Consider the following 17,967-nt stretch of genomic DNA (forward strand, 5'->3'; position numbering starts at 1 on the left):
TGATTTCAAAATGTGATGAAATGTCGTTTTGATTACTATAACTATCTGCTTGGTTTGTATGCTAGTCTCAGGCAAAAGCAATACAATATGTCGCTAGTTTTCACCGGGGAAAAGGAAGTGCTGCATTGTGTAAATAGCAGAAATGCCCGGATGTTCAGAATTGTAAATTGTTTATACATGTGTCACAGGCAGCTTCAGGCCGAAAGGAGAAGGATTGGAGAACGGTGATCAAGGAAATTGGCGGTGAGTTTATTTACTTGTTTACAGCTGTTGAACTGTCAACCAAGTTAGCATTTAGCATTAGCCAAAGTACTAGCACAACCAAGGCCACCTGACTAACTAGTGACACTCAACCTTCTCCTATCGTTGCCCCGCGAAGAAATGTAGACACGTGGGGTGAAGCAATATTTATTTCATGTTTTGTCTGAATGTATCATAAGATGTTGCTCAATGATTTGCTAGTGAACATAACATGTTATTCCTTCATTATAAAGTGTGTTTTCACTTGTTTCTAAATGGTGCTGTATTTACTTTCATCGACACCAACCATCCATCCATTTTCTTGACCACTTTTTCCTCACAAGGGTGGCGGGGGGAGCTGGCGCCTATCTCAGCTGGCTCTGGGCAGTAGGCGGGGGACACCCTGGACTGGTTGCATTGACACACCAGTTTAAAAAAAAAGGCAAACATAACTTTATTCCCCGGCTGTAACTAATGAACTTAAGTTTGTGAACTGAGGTTCCGCTGCAATTTTGCCACCTCTTAATAATTTCAATAGTTATTGGCTGTTGAATCATTTACGTTTAGATGGATGAGCAAAAAGCACAATTTCTTCAGTTTTTCCACAAAGGATACAAAAAAATTCAAGTATACAAGTCCGATTCAATTTATGTTAAGAAAGGATTTGGTGAAAATGTGCTTATAATCTGTGAAGTTAGGTAAAAAAATGTTAAGGAAAATGGCCAAAATGAAATGAACAAATCGATTAAGCAAGGACATGAAGTAAACACACTTTATTTGCTTTGGCGGGCCACAAAAAATGATGTAGTGGGCCAGATCTGGATCCCGGGCCTTGAATTTGACACCAGTGATGCACAAGTTATACATCTTTTTTTTTTCTTTTTTTTTTAATTCTTCCAGAAAATGTCTTGACTCCATAGGTTGTCTGTGCGTGCTTATGACGTCATAGTTACGCACGCTTTTCCCGCTTCCTTATTGGCCCGCGCCGCTCCGCCTCTTGGAGTAGGTAAACGTGGGGCGTTTGATGGGGGCGGGCCCCTCCTCAATCGGACTCTTTATATCTGGGAGCTTTCCAACAAGCCCGAGCTGGGTGCCTCTGCTACGGCTAGCAGTTGGTATAAATACAGGGACGGGCTCCGTTGCAATACTACCGAAAGAAAGAAAAAAAAAGAAAGCCGACCAAAAAAAATGCCTCCGAAGACCGACGATGGCGGATGGAAGAAGTTTCTGTGGAATTCGGAGAAAGGGGAGCTGCTCGGTCGCACAGGAGGCAGTTGGTGTAAGTATGAGCCTCGTGCTTCCTTGCCACCTGTTTGATTTTGCCCGTGTCGCGTTTATGTACAGCCTGTGCCGCTATGTCGCTGTCGATATTTTATATACTCGAAAATGTCATTTGAAAGCCACTATAATAGAGAGAACGCGCTTCAGAATTCTACCCGCTGGACGTCGAGTCTTTTTTGTTTTTCTTTTCTTTTCCTTTTTTAACGGACTAGCCACCGCCAAAGGGTTAAAAATGCATCACAATCCAAGGTGAGTCAAGGTGATTTGGCCTTGCTCCAAAGTGGAGTGGATTGGAGGGAGGACTATCGATCCGTATCGGGTTCCTCCGATCAGGTGTCGGTGTAATCTTAACGGACAATACCACTGATTAACTAAGGCTTCGACCTTCTCGAGTTTCTCGTGAGGCGCCAGTGCGCATGTCCTTGCAGCGCCTTTCAATGTCACAAGTACTGTGCTGTGCAGCAGACTACACTGGGAATACCGCCTGATGTATGTAAAGAGGAGGCGAATGTCATGTTTGACCTTCTGGGAATGTATTTAAAAAATAAAATAAAAATAAAAAATGCTGAAGTATCACACACTGCTGTGGGAGGCTGTGAGGATATTACATGGTGGAAAACGTACTTCATTAAATTAATAGCTATTAAATACCATCATTATAATAATGGAAACGTATCTCAGCATGATGCAGTTAAGTTCTGCATCACTGTAAATAGCCACAAGGAACATTGGACATGGACAACAATGGTCCTTTTATATCATCGCCAGAATGCATGCTTTTCCGGTTACTATAGTGCTGCAGCTCGTTTGAGATAAGCCCACCCGAACAGTCATCAAAGAAGTAATATGTGATTTATTAATGGAGTCTGACTGCCTTGCCCTTTTTGACATTGCTTCCTGCAGCCTAATGTCGAAATGCAGCTAGCAGCAGCATGACCTCTGGATTTACCTCATTCCGGATTCTCCGCGATAAGATTTTTTTTATTTATTTTTTTTCACCTGCAGTACCTCATGTGAAGAGGACGAGAAGGACCCACATTCCTGCGCCAGCATAACTGTTTTACATTACGCTCAGCTTCATGGCTGAATTTTGTTGAATCTTTAAGGACGTTAGACACTTTTGTGTGTTTTTATGATTAATGATGAGGCACGGCTGTGTTTAGATTGCCTCTAGCGTTTGTGCCGGTGAGTTTGCGGATTGCAGCGAGCAGAAGAGGGTTAGATTAATTCTTGCCTAACTAGTTTGTTGCCTAAAGGGGTTGCCTTCGGATTAGAAGCATGAAAATAATTCAAATACTCAAATTGTTTGTAAATATTGCAGCAGTGTAGCGTGCCATGTTTTTTTTTTTTTTTTCGTTTGTTTTTGGGAGGGATGGAGGGAGAATCTTTTTCACCCCGCTGTGACCTTGATGTTTTGACGCGGTGACCCCGCCCTCCCTCTTCTCTCCCCCCGCAGTCAAAATCATTGTCTTCTACATCATCTTCTACGGCTGCTTGGCTGGCATCTTCATCGGCACCATCCAGGCCATGCTACTCACCTTGAGCAACTACAAGCCCACATGGCAAGACAGAGTCGCACCCCCCGGTAAGTCTGTGTCTTGTTTGTTCAGGGATGCTGTATTTTTGTAGAGTACAGTGGTACCTTGACGTGAAAATGACTTAAAGTGAGTTCTGAGAAGTGGATGATGTCTAATTCTGCCCTCCCAGGACATGCTGTTTGCGATTACTGTCAAACTAAACTTAAAGCAAACAAACAACATAGTTTCCCAAAGTCTGTAGTTGTAAAAGTGTGAACAACTGACACATGAGTAAAACAGTGCAACTAAACTTACAGGGTTTCTAACAACACTCGGGCATACACTGTAATCTTTCACTGTACAAAAATATTATAAGTAACTAACTGCATTGTAGTTCATAGTATTATTTGTGTTTCAACATCAGATGTATATGGTTTGATCATGATGTCTGTAATACTGCCCCTGGTGGCCAAGGCATGCACTACAATGTCAATTGAATTAAAGCCAAAAATGTTCAGTTTTGAATATTGTAATTATGTTTTTACGGCATGTTTTCATAGTGCAATACTATAGAATGCGGATTTAGTCATACTTTCGTACTTTCTTATACTAGACTACACTTTTTGTGTGCTCTAGTCATTAAACTAGTGCTCTGAATTGTCTTAAAAATGGGGGGGGGGGGAAATCATACTACTAGTACATAAGACAATTTCATTCAGCACACGAGTAGGATAAATGCTCAAGCAAACGGCTAAATGCTATTAGCAGGTGTGTTGTAGCCTGCTAGATTGTCTAAAGTTAGCAACAAACAACAATTTTGCATTAAGTCAGTTTGTTATGCCCAAAGGAAGAAGAAAAGAATTTGCATCCTACCCCCAACATTCCGCTCTGACTATAAATATTAAATAGTTTCATTTATCTATAGGATAATATTGTAAGTACACCTCTGCAGATGAGCTAATAGTGTACTCCTTCTGCCTTCTCTGACAATGTGTGCCACTGCCACCTACTGTAGTGGATGTACAATTACACTTAATTCTCTTATAGTAGAAAGAATTGACCTGTTCATGTTTTTTTTTTCTTTGTGTCACCTATCGTCAGTTGTTGGCTTCAAATCTCACTTATTCACATCTGTGCTCTTTCTGTAGTACTCTAAGATTTCGTTAAAGTAGTGGCTAATACATAAGTAGTAATTGGTGTCAAGGAAGTATGTTGCAGTGACACAGAGACAAACATCCTTGAGACACTAAGTTTAGTTGGTGGACGTTCCAAGAAGACTTCATATGACTGTACACCCATGCTTATGGTGCATTTCTTTCTTTTTTTTTTTTTTTTTTTTGCTTTTATTTTCAAATTACCGTAAAGTCATTTTGTTTTAAGGGTAATGTAAAAGTTCAAATGGTCTCACCCACATGATATTATGTATTTAAATTAGTGCTGTCAAAGTTAAAGCGTTAACTAATTAATCACAAACCATTATCACATTAATCATGTATTAATGCAGATCCGTCACACTATTAATTTTGACCGCAGATGATCCTTCCGCTGACAGCGGATGATTACGTTCAAGGTAGCACAGCAATAAACATAACTACATGCATTAAAGTAAAGTATTTATTAAATGTTTGCGTATGACATTCAGAATATTTCTTCATGTCAAAATATTGGGGTCATTTTTTTTTCCACTTTAAAATATGCAAATAATTAATTGATTAGAAAAAGAGGAGGATGAGCGTGTATACTGCATACAATTTTTTTTGGAGCTGTCCTCATATTAAATGTCAAAAATATTAACACAACAGATGCTCTTTGAATTTGGTGGGCAAAAATGTTGATTAAAAAAGCCTTTTTAATTAAGTAATTAATCAAAAATCTACGATGTGATTATTCTGATTAAAAAATATAGTTTGACATCTCTAATCAAAATACTAAATTAAAATACTAAATTAGTTTGGCTTAGCTTGGTTTAATCTCCAAAATTCACGAGAGCAACTAAAATACATAGTTAAGTAATAAACATTCAACTTGGCTTGATTTACAGTATAGAGCACTTTTAAAGCCATCTATAAGCTGCATAAAATGTGCTGTGCATAAAACTTTCTCAGACTCAAATTGGTTTGAAAGCAACATCTTAGCCAAATTTGTGACCAGTAAACTGCAAATTGGTGTGGAATTGCTGTAATTCAGAAACTCAAAATGATGTACCATCAAGTGAGGGGATTAAGTCATGTGGCTGATTAGTCCAAACGGCGTGTTTATGCTGCAGGCCTCTCGCACACCCCGCGATCTGACAAATCCGAAGTGTCCTTCAACCCTCAAGATGTGGAGACCTATCTGCATTACACAAAGGCCTTGAGGGACTTCTTGGCCAAGTATGACGACGACAAGCAACTCGACCAGATGAAATTTGAGGACTGCGGAGGTATGTCAACAAAATAAAACAAAAAAAAAACAAGACGAGCCAGTCCCACGTTGAATATGCACTTGCTGTCCTCTCCAGATGAGCCGATGGGTTACAAGAACCGCGGCGATCTGGAGAGCGATTCGGGCGTGAGGAGGGCGTGCCGCTTCTCCAGGACCCTGCTGGGCCCCTGCTCAGGTCTCGAGGAGAAAGACAAAAACTTTGGTTTTGATAAAGGGCAACCCTGCATCATCGTCAAGCTCAATCGGATCGTGAACTTCCATCCTCGGGTGAGGCATTTATGTCTTCTTGTAAAATATTGCGTAATCCCACACGATGGGGTCAAGCCTTGCCCCGAATAGCAACAAAACAAAAGTAAACATTATTTTAACAGCAGGGACTGCTGAATTCTAAAGGGTACAAATTAAGGGTGGGATGATACGGCTAAACCACGATTCGATACTGTGATGATATTTGGCTCACGATATCAATAATATCACGATACCCGATATCTATGATTTTTTTATATAGTGTCAAATTTTTTTTAGCAATATATCACAATATGTGACTGAAAAAGCCAACAAATGCCCATAAAAGGGAAAATGTCTAATTATGCATTTATTCAATGCCAAAACTTTGTACAATGTACAAAGTTCTGCATAGTGCCTCACTGCCTCTTAGTCTTTTAACTGTAAACATTGTAAAGTGAGACAAATTAAAGTGCATAAACATTTATAACATAACACTGCACAACTGGACACATTATATCGATATCTACCGTCGGTGTATCGATAATTTATTACAACAGAGAGCGCAACAATATATTGCGATATTGATTTTATTTTTTTCTCCCACCCCTAGTACAAATATCTTGATGCCAAAGGGGAATTAGATCAAGGGCCCAAGTCTGGTCCTCGAGAGCCCCTATCCAGCCTGTTTTCCATGTCTCCCTTCTCCAACACACATGAATCAAATGATCAGCTCATCAGCAAGCTTTGCAGAAGACTGATAACGATCCTGATCACGAATCAGATGTGTTGGAGGAGGGAGACATCAAAAACAGGTTGGATTTGTTTTGTTTTTTTCGGTAGAAAATGGTAGACGATATGACGCGTCTCATCTTTTTGTGTTCAGGCTCCTCTCTCAAATGAAAGCATCCCAGAAGAAGCTCACCCAAAAGTGCAGCCCAATGTGATCCCCATCTACTGCACCAACAAGGTAGTTCATACTCACTCATCGCAGTTGTTCCTGATGGGGTGCGAGACTGCATGTAATATTATTTATTTTTAACATGCTTACATTTTCCATATTCATACCTCTCAATATGCACTCATTGTTCAAATGTGACTGCAGGATGTGAGTATGATTTAGCACATTTGCGTTGATTATTTTCAAGTCTTGAATTTGTTTCTTGTCTCAAACTGCAATAGAACCTATTTTGGGTGTGTTGTTCTGTCACTGTTGATAATGTACTTTCTACCATAATTACACTATACCGTGGTACCTTGACTTGTGAGCTTAATTCATTCTCCGACCTCGCTTGTATCTCGTATCAAATTTCCGCATTAGACGAATAGAAATGTGATTGCCCCCCCCACACACACACCTTTTTTATGCTCCTCCTACCAGTGGGCACATCTTAGCCACCATATATGATACATACGGCATCATAAATGATAATGTCATTATATGTGAATATGACTGATACTGATTTGATGATAAAACTTAGAACATCGCAGCTGCAATGTAGTCATCTTTTTTTGCAGAGCATAAAAATATATAACCGTGAGTACGGTATTGCTATATGTTCTGTCTGTAGGCGTTTGCAGCATTCAAATATCAGTTTAACGATTTCAAACCACTAATATCTATGCTAGTTTCATATTCTTTGTTAGCATTAACCTTAGCGGTCTTTCATAAGACAATTTTATATGGGTTGGTTAAGTACACAACATATAACTATTTGTTTTATGTTTAGTTTGACAATAATCTTAAAGTGGGAGTGGCAATAAACAGCTTGAAGCAAGCACTCAATGCATCATTTTTGAAGAACTGTTTGCTATGTGCTAAACTGCTAAAGGAAAGCAATATTGACACCATGATTAGGAAAAATAAAAAATTGTTGCAAGTACAATTTTTGGAAATAATAGACCAAGCGACTGCTCATAACTCCAAAAACTCTTTAGTTGGGGAACTCTTAAGTGAAGGCACCACTATATTAATTCTTACCAAACATCCTAATCTGATTTTTTTTCTTTAAATTAAAATTTCTATCATTAAGTCTCAATTCTGCTCTTGTTTTTGTTTGTACTTTTTAGTCATTCTATCCTAGTCTATATGAGTGAATATTTCTGCTGTGACGATCTAATTTCTCTCACTTGGTGAATAAAGTATCGACTATCCCATAATGAAGCTTCCTCGTCTGTCCTTTCCCATTCCAGAGAGAGGAAGACGCCGGCAAAATCGGCGACATCAAGTACTACGGCATCAGCGAGGGCTTCCCGCTGCAGTACTACCCGTACTACGGCAAGCTGCTCCACCCCCACTACCTGCAGCCGCTGGTGGCGCTGCACTTCACCAACCTGACCCGCAACGAAGAGCTGCGCATCGAGTGCAAAGTTTACGGCGACAACATATCTTACAGTGACAAGGATCGCTACCAGGGACGCTTTGACATCAAGATCACGGTCAACGGTTTATGACCGCCACCGGAACAGTAGAGCACTTTCCTGTCGACTCCCCTCCCCTCCCCCCCTTTCAACCCTCTGACATGAAGTAGTCGGGAGGCTAAAGTCGATCACACTTGCTTCCCGGTTAGCGTTATGGCACAATTTTAGTGGGGAAAAGTAGCTGTTAGACCACGCAAGCGTATTTATTCTGCTGTAAGTGACATTTTCCCACAAGCAATTCTGGGCCATTGTTCATTCACCAGTGTACAAGTGGACCACCATCTGTTCCGTCCCCCTCCCACCCTGACCATGACCTCCCCTTACCTCTCATCCTTGTCATATCACTGCCTATAGGTACCTCGCTTTTCCTACATTTTTCCAGCGTGATGTTCCACGGCCGATAGTGATTGATTGGCTCGGACCACTCTTCTGATCTTAAATGAAAAAGGCTGCACTCCAGGGAACTTCATTTTTTTTCTCTTGTCTTTTATCTTTAATCATTGGGGCCTTGTTTTACTTCTTGTGCTTAAATAACTTAAAGTGTGAAGGGGTTTTATTAAATGCCTTTTTAATTGATCTTTTTTTTTTTTTTTTTTTTTTGTGCTTTCCAGCCCGTGGGTTAGACAATGTGCTGACTCTGCTTTATGTTCTTCTCCTCTGGACTCCATCGAAATGTCGTGACGCGTGTCCTCTGAATGTTTTTAGCCATCAAACATGGTGGATGAATTGTATATTTATACAGTTGTACATTTTGTTTCTGTGCAAAAATATTGTTAATGTATACATGGAATACCAAAGTGATGATCTGGAAAAAGGGTCAGCATTTGTTTGCCTTGCAACCTTTTAGTGGCTCACACTTGAAACGTGAGGGGCGTTTGGGGCGATGAATGTAGGCGGAACCAGGGCGCTTAAATACTACAATGTTCATGAATATCAGATTAAGGAAAATAAAAAGGTGAAAAAACCTCTAAGCTCTTGTGGCTTTTAGATAATGAACCACATTGGCAATTTAGTGTATCACATCTGAAACACTTGAACTTGTACAACCTACCATCATTTCATGCACCCTTTGCCATTTAATCTAAGACAGAAACTAATAAAATCCTAATACTCCTCTCTCTTGTGCTTTGACTTACATTTTATACTGTTTTGCCACGTTTAACTGCACCCGAGTGAAGCACGTCTACAGTGTTAATGCATTTAAGATCATACTAAATTTAAGTTGCTACCATTTTAAGAGCCTCCGATTAACCCCAAATGAAGTTCAGCTTTCCGGGTAAGGTTGCTATTTCAAACTCTTCACATTTCCCAACACCTGTCTTAGCTAAGGCCTGAGTTCCAGCTGAAGAAAAACAGCTGCAAAACCTGCTGTCACTGCCCAGCTTGACTCGTCTATCGGCAGTACGTTGCCGTATTTGTAGCAAAAATAGCTTTTGGAATTCTGACCAAAACGTTACATTGTGATTTCATCGGCCTTTGACACGTGCCCCACTGCCTCGTGTGATAAAATGGAGTAAATTGCGCTCAACAAGGACACGGTGCATCTTCATGATAAATATTAAGACATGCGTTTTGTTAATTTCCTTTGTTTTCTTTTCTATATTTATACATAATGAGGTTTTCCATTGAGCTTCTGCAACAATCTGACCACAAGAGGGCAGCAGTATTACATGAATAACAAACTAGCTGAGCAAGTGTAACTACTGTGTTTAAATACCTGCTTTATCACAGCATTGTAGACGTAAAAGTTTACCATTTATTTGATACTTTTTATATTACGTTTTCAAGAAAAACAGGTAAGTCATCATATGGGCCTAATTTGAATCGCCCATTTCAACCATCAAATCTTTACGAAATATTTTGTTACATAATTTTGCTGTTACAGAAACCTGAGAAACATTTGTTTCAAAGCTATTACTGAATAAATCATTTACAATTAAAGTTGAATTTCATTACAATATTGTTTCTTTTTTAGTAGTACCCGAATTACAGCAACAGGGTTGCAACTCTTATTTATTCAAGCGTACATGCTAACTGTGTTAGCTGCTATGCTAACTGGTCAGGACCACGCTCATCGATAGAATAAACAAGAAAAAACGTTATTTATTTATTTATTTATTTAATGAATGCCGGCTGGATCTCTTTTAGTGACGTCATTACAGTTGAAAATGTAAAAACCTGAAAATTAATAGAGGCTTTCCGTTAGGTCTTCACATGGTCACAGTAACTTGCAGGTGGATGAATTTCTGCTGAGTCATGATGTAGCTCACTGAATACACAAGAGGCTCGTGATGATCATCAGCATCACAAAGTGGGCCGACATGTTCCAACCCATCCTCCTCCTGTGGGAATTACAGGTGACACCAGAGTATGTGATGTGAAGTGTGATGCATCCCTTGTGCCTCCTTTTGCTGTAAATAATGACTTATTGTGGCCAGGTACAGTCGGTCGAACATAGCAAATCACCAGACGTGACATAACTTACACAGTTCTTAAGGGGAAGTGTAGGTGTAAGGTAAATACATAAATAAATAAATAAAAATACACTGATGTTAAAAAAAGACCCTGACATTTCATTTTACACTGCAATTTAAAAACATATTAAAATTCTAATATACAAAAGTATTTTTCTGTCTGCATGGACATGAAAAGGTCTACACACCCCTGTTCAAATACCAGTTTTTGTTGTTGTTTTATTTTTTATTTTTTTTTAAAATAATGACACCATAGCATGGACGTTTCTAGCCCATTTTGGGGGGTGCTTGAACACCCCTAAATTGATTCCAAATACTATTTAAAGGGATGCTTTACTTATTTAGCCATTTTTGGCAGTCAAACATTAATATTTTGCCTATAATAAATTTGATATTTTCATTAATTTCCATGTACAATTAGTACCTTTAAAAACACATTTTGAAACTTGCTGTCGACTAAAAGTGACATCACAAGGGCTCAGATAACCAATCACAGCTCAGCTTGTGAATGTCACATGACCAAAGCTAGAAAACAGGAGAGCTGTGATTGGTTACCTGAGCCCTTGTGATGTCACTTTCAGTCGACAGCAAGTTGCAAAATGTGTTTTTAAAGGTACTAATTGTACGTGAAAAATAATGAAAGTATCAAATTAATTATAGACAAAATATTAACTTTTTATTGCTATAATGGGCTAAATAAGTAAAGTATCCCTTTAATTTAAGTGATTATTTGTTTACTTTTTATGCACTTGATGTCATTTTTAAACAAGCTACAATTGGATTAACATACAATACTTTGTTGAAACATAATATTTTAACAAAAAAAAATTACCGCAATGCCCCCCTCACCTCAAAATGATTTGTTCAGTCCCACCTCTCCCTGGCCAATGAATATGGTGCCTTCAATATCTATCTATCTATCTATCTATCTATCTATCTATCTATCTATCTATCTACCATCCATCCATGTATTTCACATTTGTTCTCTGACCTCAGAGGTTTCTGGAAGCTGAAGCTGAAGGCGTAAGGAGCCACGCTCAGATTAGCTCAAGCTGCCGAATGATTCTCCTGCAGCTGAGTCATTTCAGCCTACACACACAGTAAGAGGCTTTACCCAGACTGGAAGGGATATAAATAAATAGGCGGCTTTGACAAAAGTCACTACTGTTGATCTAATTGTTGTGTGTTGATGTTCTTACCAAAAGTATGAAAGCTGTATGATGATAGTCCCTAAATAAAAATTTGTCAATAATGGTGAGTGTTGTCCAAATAGGACAAAATAGATGACAGTCTAATAGATCCAAAACTATGTTTATCATTCAAAACATCAACAAAGGCATTTTATTTTTCCTCCTTTGTGGTCAAAGTGTGGGTCAACCTATTCCAGAATCTTCAGTGTGATGCAGTTTGGCTTCTGTGTGTGTATGATCATTTTTCTCTTTTGAGTCTCCTCCCTCTCCCATCTGCCTCCTCCCCACAACCTTGGCTTGGAAGTGACAGAGAGAGACTAATCAACAGCAGGACAAGATCTCTACAGTTTGCAAGTGTTTTGTGTTGTTTGTTTTTGCTTTCTTCACAGATATAACTCATCCTCACATTTGATGTGACTGCAGCCATTCAGAACTGGGAGCAAACATGGAAATTACTGCAGCATGCACGATGAGCCTTCATAATCATCGCTAAAATAAAGGTAAAAGCATGCGTGTTTTTGTATGGTCACTTGCAAACGTTTTATTCAAAATTGGAATAACTTTTAAGTGATAGACAGGTCTGCAAATTCTAATTTTAGTAACATAATCTGGGCAAGGAGGATTTGAGTGAAGCTCACAAGACTCGACCTAAACATTCTTTCTTTTGCAAAGATCGTCGTTAAACTTTATCTAAAGCTACTTGACAAAAAAATAACATTCACTTCCTGTATCTCAAGCTGCTTTTTGTAGAGATAGAATTACAGTTTTTCTCTTTTAGTTTGTCTCATTTCTTGAAACAGAAATGGCGTTCTCAAAATAACATGGACAAATCCCGTCACCAAACCGCCTTTGCAGTCGTTCACAACAGAATGGCATTTTTCATTGATTTCATCAGATTGCAAATGCATTAACGTCTAGCTGCATTTTTGCAAACACAGCCACAATGAGCCCAAATTTCGCATTATTTTCCAAATGAATACATCTTGCTGATCTAAACTTATTTGTCGATCCTCAGTCTGGTTGTTCTCTCCAAAACGTCAGCATGATTCCATTGTGTCAATAGTCGTATGCCAAATTTTCTGTTCAATTGTCAAAATTAGTCAAGAAATAATATCATGAACACAATATATGACTTCCTTGGAACATTTGATGATTTTATGACAGCTTATGACAGTCAGGTAAAATTACAACTCGACTAATGAAGGAGGAAGGATGGGTTATGGATAAAAATAAAAAAAATAAAAAAATTGACAGCAGCGCATCTATGACCAGGAGGATAAGGATGGTGGCAAGGAGAGGGAGGGTGATGACAGCAACCAGTGAAAGTCTTACTGTAGTTGTAAAAATACATTCACATAACTGTAGGCTACTTATAATTTGCCTGTTTACTGTGTCACAAGGCTATAATGCTCAAAATGTACAACAATGCAGCACATCTTTGTGTGTTACAGTCTGAAAATAAGATGGCTGTGAATGAGAATAGCGGTTAGCCAGGCTAGTTCTTTGGATCAATCCCCAAAATCCATGAAATGCTTTATGACAATAGAAAAGGCACAACACAGAGACACAAAGAAAGTCAATGTGACCTTCTTCTTTTTTTTTTTTTTTTTACCTTATCTCTAGGCTAATGAAGACCTAAAATCAGAAATCCTTTGCTGGGACAGGACCACTATACAGGCAAGTCTCACTGAGGTGAAGATCATAAGGAAAGCAATAATAAGTGCAGTAGTAGCGACAAACTGCAAAAAACAACAACACAAAAACAGACTTTTATTATCATCCTGTGAAATTAATTTGTTGTCTCTTGCAAGGCTGCATGGCTCAAATAATGCACTCCGGAAAGAACAGAAGCAGCCCTACGGAGTTCAGTATGAGCTACTGTAAAACAAAAAACATGAAGAGGTGAGCTACAGTACGTAACCATGGAACCAGAATACTTATTCATTGTGAAGTTTTAGCAACTAAAATGTGGAATTGAATAACATTTTTGACAGAAACTAACAAATTTAATTTTAAATACTGTGTCTCTTTGGAGGACCGACTTAAGTTCGGAGCTATGTAAGGTCTAAGCTTTCAAATCTAGTTATATTTCAGTACCAGTACTATATTCAGTATGTTTCTAAAATAGTGTCAAGAGTCAAGATTTATTGTAGCGTTTATATTATGGAAACATCAAGCAACCAAATAGTGACATTATATACAGTATATAATAAATGATTCTACGTGTTGTCCTTATAGTCCTTTGCAGTGGCCTTTGGCTGAACAAAACATGAACAACTGCAACAACAATGACGGGTAAGATAATGCTACTCTTTTTCACACATCCGTCCATCCATCCATCCTGGGAGTGTAACTATGCTGTAAGAGCGCCCTCCTGAGGACACTTTTCATTGTGCAGTTGCTTAATGGACATTTTGTTATTCAGCAAAAAAGATGAGAAGAAAGAAGAACCCAAAAATGAGAAGAAAGATGAGAAGGCAGAACCTAAGAAAGACGATAAGAAAGATGACAAAAAAGACGATAAGAAAGATAAGAAAGACGACAAAAAAGACGATAAGAAAGATGATACGAAAGATGACAAAAAGGATGACAAAAAGGATGACAAAAAGGAAGAACCGTAAGTTGCACATTCATTTCTTATATTCAAATGAAAAGGCAATTGCTCCATGAACTGAATGAGATTACAATCACTTGCCAAGATCTATTGTTATTTAAATTTAACAGAGCTTTTTTATGTTGTTGTTGTAATCAAATACCTTGAATAAAATCAAATGTAAGATGCACATTTTCAGAAGTTCTTATTAAAGATCCAATGTGTAGTCCTTAGCGCCATCAAGTGGTCAAAGAATGGCACTACGGTGATTCAGAGACACCATATTTCGCAAGCAAACGAGCATGTCGGTGGGCGACGGTGCCTTGGCAGCCGTTGTGAAGTCCGGCGAGTGACACAGAAAGACCGAGCGAGCCGGAATTAGCCGGAGCAGCTAACAAGAGCGGCTAGTGGGAGTTAGTCGAGCCATAGGCAGGAGTAGCTAACAACAACGGCTAGCAGCATGAGCTAGTAAAAGAATAAAGCTAGTAAAACCTTGCGAGAGCAAAGCAGAAAGTGACAAGCGACTGGTGTGCGAAATGTGGAAGGTAGGCTGCGGTCGACCCATTGGGTGTGACACTCAATGCAAACACCACCCGGGCTAACTACATTCGCAAAGTTGTCCTTTGGGCTTCCGTAGCAGGACGATGGCGGCGAAATATGGCTGCTCCAGTAAGGTGAGACTACAGCCATATAATATAATTAGTGATTATTAGTATAAACAGTCGGTTATTTTTTAATGAATGAATTATTAGTTCACCACTAGATGGTACTAGGGATCGCTGAATGTTCCTTTAAATGATTGACTATGATGAACTGTCTTGTTCAGAAAAGAGGTGTGGATCATGGACCCTGCTACAGATACATACTACTACTGGTTATCAGCCATATCCGTCCCTGTCTTCTACAATATGATGCTGCTGATTGCCAGGTGTGGATATTTGTGTATTCAGTGTTGAATTGTGTTATTTCAGAACTTTTTGAAAGTATTTGTGAATATTGGCGCACTACAGGGCTTGCTTCAATGAGCTGCAGAACAACAACACAACATTGTGGCTCGTGTTGGACTACACTTCGGATGCCCTCTACCTCACGGACACATTTGTGAGAACCAGAACAGGTTGGTGACCTTTGCTGATCGTCTGCAGTTGTAGTTCACAAAAACCTTCATTAGACAATAATCACGTTGATGTTTGTCATAGGATTCTTGGAGCAAGGACTGCTTGTAAGAGACGAGAAGGTTCTGAAGGAAAAATACATGAAAACGCGTCAGTTTCGACTGGACCTCATATCCATGATCCCCACAGATATCGTCTTCCTCAAAATTGGAATACACAATCCCGAGTGGAGGTTCAATCGCCTCTTTAGGTCGGCTCGACTTTTTGAATTCTTCGACCGGACCGAGACTCGCACCAATTTCCCAAACATCTTCCGGATCGGTAATCTCGTACTTTACATCATCATCATCATCCACTGGAACGCTTGCATCTATTTTGCAATCTCTAAGGTTCTGGGCTTTGGCTCAGACACGTGGGTTTATCCAGCAACAAGGAATGCAGAATTTCAAACTCTCACCAGGCAGTACATATACTGCTTCTATTGGTCCACACTGACCCTGACCACTATCGGGGAGACGCCACCACCAGTCCAGGATATTGAGTACTTCTTTGTCGTGGCCGACTTTCTCACTGGGGTTTTGATCTTTGCTACAATCGTAGGCAATGTTGGTGCCATGATATCCAACATGAGCGCCGCCCGAGTGGAGTTCCAGACCAAGATCGACTCCATCAAGCAGTACATGCAGTTCCGAAAGGTTTCGAAAGACCTCGAGGCCCGAGTGGTCAAGTGGTTCGATTACTTGTGGACGGAGGAGAAAACGTGTGACGAAAAGCAGGTGCTCAGGAACCTTCCAGATAAGCTCAAAGCAGAGCTCGCCATCAACGTTCATCTGGAAACCTTGAGTAAAGTGCGAATTTTTCAAGATTGTGAGGCGGGTTTGCTTGTGGAGTTGGTCCTCAAACTGCAACCCCAAGTCTTTAGTCCCGGTGACTACATCTGTAAGAAGGGTGACATCGGGAGGGAAATGTACATCATCAAGGAAGGGAAGTTAGCGGTGGTGGCAGATGATGGGGTCACTCAGTTCGTGGTTCTCAGTGATGGAGCCTACTTTGGAGAAATCAGCATTTTGGGCATCAAGGGGAGTAAGGCGGGGAATCGAAGAACGGCCAACATCCGAAGCGTGGGTTACTCCGACCTGTTTGCGTTATCCAAGGATGACCTGATGGAGGCGCTCACGGAGTATCCTGATGCTAAGAATGTACTGGAAGAGAAGGGGCGGGCCATCTTGATGAAAGACAACCTCATTGATGAGTCGCTTGTCGCAGTTACCGACGCCAAAGACTTTGAAACAAAAGTGACCGCGGTGGAGGCGAGCATGGAAGTCATGGCGCTCAAGCTGAGGAAGCTAACGGAACATTATGAATCATCCCAGCGCAAGCTCAAACAGCGACTCAGTAATTTGACAAACCAGGTCCGAACCATCAAAGTAGCTGACGAATAGCATGGCTACTTTCGCTAAGCAACTACTCTCCACACAGACTGTTGATTCCACAAATGGCTCATGTTCACAATAAAGGCTATACAATCTTAATATGCAATTTCATGATCAATATTTTGGAAAATGGGTCACACTTGCTTTTCGGAATTCAATCCCAGAATTTTATTTGCAATAATTGTTCTAGTAACAAGGTATCCTGGTTAATATCGCATTAAAGGGATACCTGACTATTTGAGCTATTTCCAGCAGTAAAGTTAGTTAATTGTTAATTTCATTATTTTTCATGTACAATACCTTTAAAAACACTTTTTTTTTTTTAAATTACTCTCTCACCCACACAAGCTTACTCCATGTAAGCCACACATGGTCTCCCAGGCGGAGAAGCGAACCCACGCCAACCGGCACGAAGGCAAGTGACTGTTCCATTCCTCCACCTGGAGCCCTGAAAAACACAATTTTCCTCATGCTGTCGATTAAAGATGACATCACCTGCTGTGCTGTGAAAACAGACAGCTCACCTGGGTTTGGTCAGCAAACTGAGCCATGATTGGTCGTTACCCGTTTCCTGAGCATAGGTTATGACGTTTTCAGTTGACAAGTGGCAAAATTAGTTTTTTAAGGTATTCATTGTTCCTGAAAAATAATGAAATTATCGCATTAATTATAGAAAATGGCACAATGAGTCAAAGTATCACTTTAAGCAGCAAAATTCACCTGTTTTCAATACATTTCGGCGGGGCGGACATTTACTATTTGCTACTCGTTGACTGACAATGACATCACAGTTGCTCACTAGCTCAGTGCAAAGGGAATGACCAATCATGGCTCAACTTCAGAAAACAGGTGCTGCTTAACTTATAGTCCATGAACACAATATTCATCAGAATGGTGTTCAGACTAGTGGGGGGCACATCCAACCTACCATTTATTGTAAAGAAAATATTTGGGCTAACATCCCGATTATGAAATGGACAGCTTTTTATATAGCACATTTATCTACACCATATGGTGCCCAAAGCGCATTACAATGCCTCAAATTCACACATCA

The 17,967-nt window shown here is 39.7% G+C and overlaps 2 protein-coding genes and 1 long non-coding RNA gene across 4 annotated transcripts; 2 read left to right on the top strand and 1 right to left on the bottom strand.

Moving 5' to 3' along the window:
* The first annotated feature begins 1,287 nt into the window (after positions 1-1,287).
* Positions 1,288-9,226, top strand: atp1b1b (ATPase Na+/K+ transporting subunit beta 1b). Its single transcript, XM_077514451.1, has 6 exons — positions 1,288-1,519; positions 2,978-3,106; positions 5,305-5,460; positions 5,539-5,729; positions 6,574-6,657; positions 7,881-9,226. The coding sequence occupies exons 1-6, from the start codon at positions 1,429-1,431 to the stop codon at positions 8,139-8,141; spliced, it is 912 nt and encodes a 303-aa protein (XP_077370577.1). The 5' UTR covers positions 1,288-1,428; the 3' UTR covers positions 8,142-9,226.
* Positions 9,227-9,372: 146 nt separating this feature from the next.
* On the top strand, positions 9,373-17,012 carry LOC144014504 (cyclic nucleotide-gated channel alpha-3-like). Of its 2 annotated transcripts, XM_077514448.1 has the most exons (11): positions 9,373-9,904; positions 10,315-10,465; positions 11,579-11,682; positions 12,162-12,272; positions 13,396-13,449; positions 13,584-13,674; positions 14,011-14,067; positions 14,198-14,389; positions 15,192-15,293; positions 15,376-15,482; positions 15,565-17,012. In XM_077514448.1, exons 6-11 carry the CDS (start codon positions 13,589-13,591, stop codon positions 16,920-16,922), a joined length of 1,902 nt encoding a protein of 633 aa, XP_077370574.1. In that variant the 5' UTR covers positions 9,373-9,904; positions 10,315-10,465; positions 11,579-11,682; positions 12,162-12,272; positions 13,396-13,449; positions 13,584-13,588; the 3' UTR covers positions 16,923-17,012. The 2 variants fall into 2 exon arrangements, with proteins under 2 accessions (XP_077370574.1, XP_077370575.1); XM_077514449.1 differs by lacking the exons at positions 9,373-9,904; positions 10,315-10,465; positions 11,579-11,682 and having other exon boundaries at positions 11,909-12,272; positions 13,396-13,464.
* On the bottom strand, positions 10,214-11,961 carry LOC144014506 (uncharacterized). Its single transcript, XR_013282482.1, has 3 exons — positions 11,782-11,961; positions 11,574-11,671; positions 10,214-10,450 (listed from the first exon to the last, which is right to left on the bottom strand). It is a non-coding gene; the product is annotated as an uncharacterized LOC144014506 (long non-coding RNA).
* Positions 17,013-17,967: the final 955 nt, after the last annotated feature.

Source organism: Festucalex cinctus, chromosome 2 (assembly GCF_051991245.1).
Source record: "Festucalex cinctus isolate MCC-2025b chromosome 2, RoL_Fcin_1.0, whole genome shotgun sequence".
Classification (NCBI taxonomy): Eukaryota; Metazoa; Chordata; class Actinopteri; order Syngnathiformes; family Syngnathidae; genus Festucalex; species Festucalex cinctus.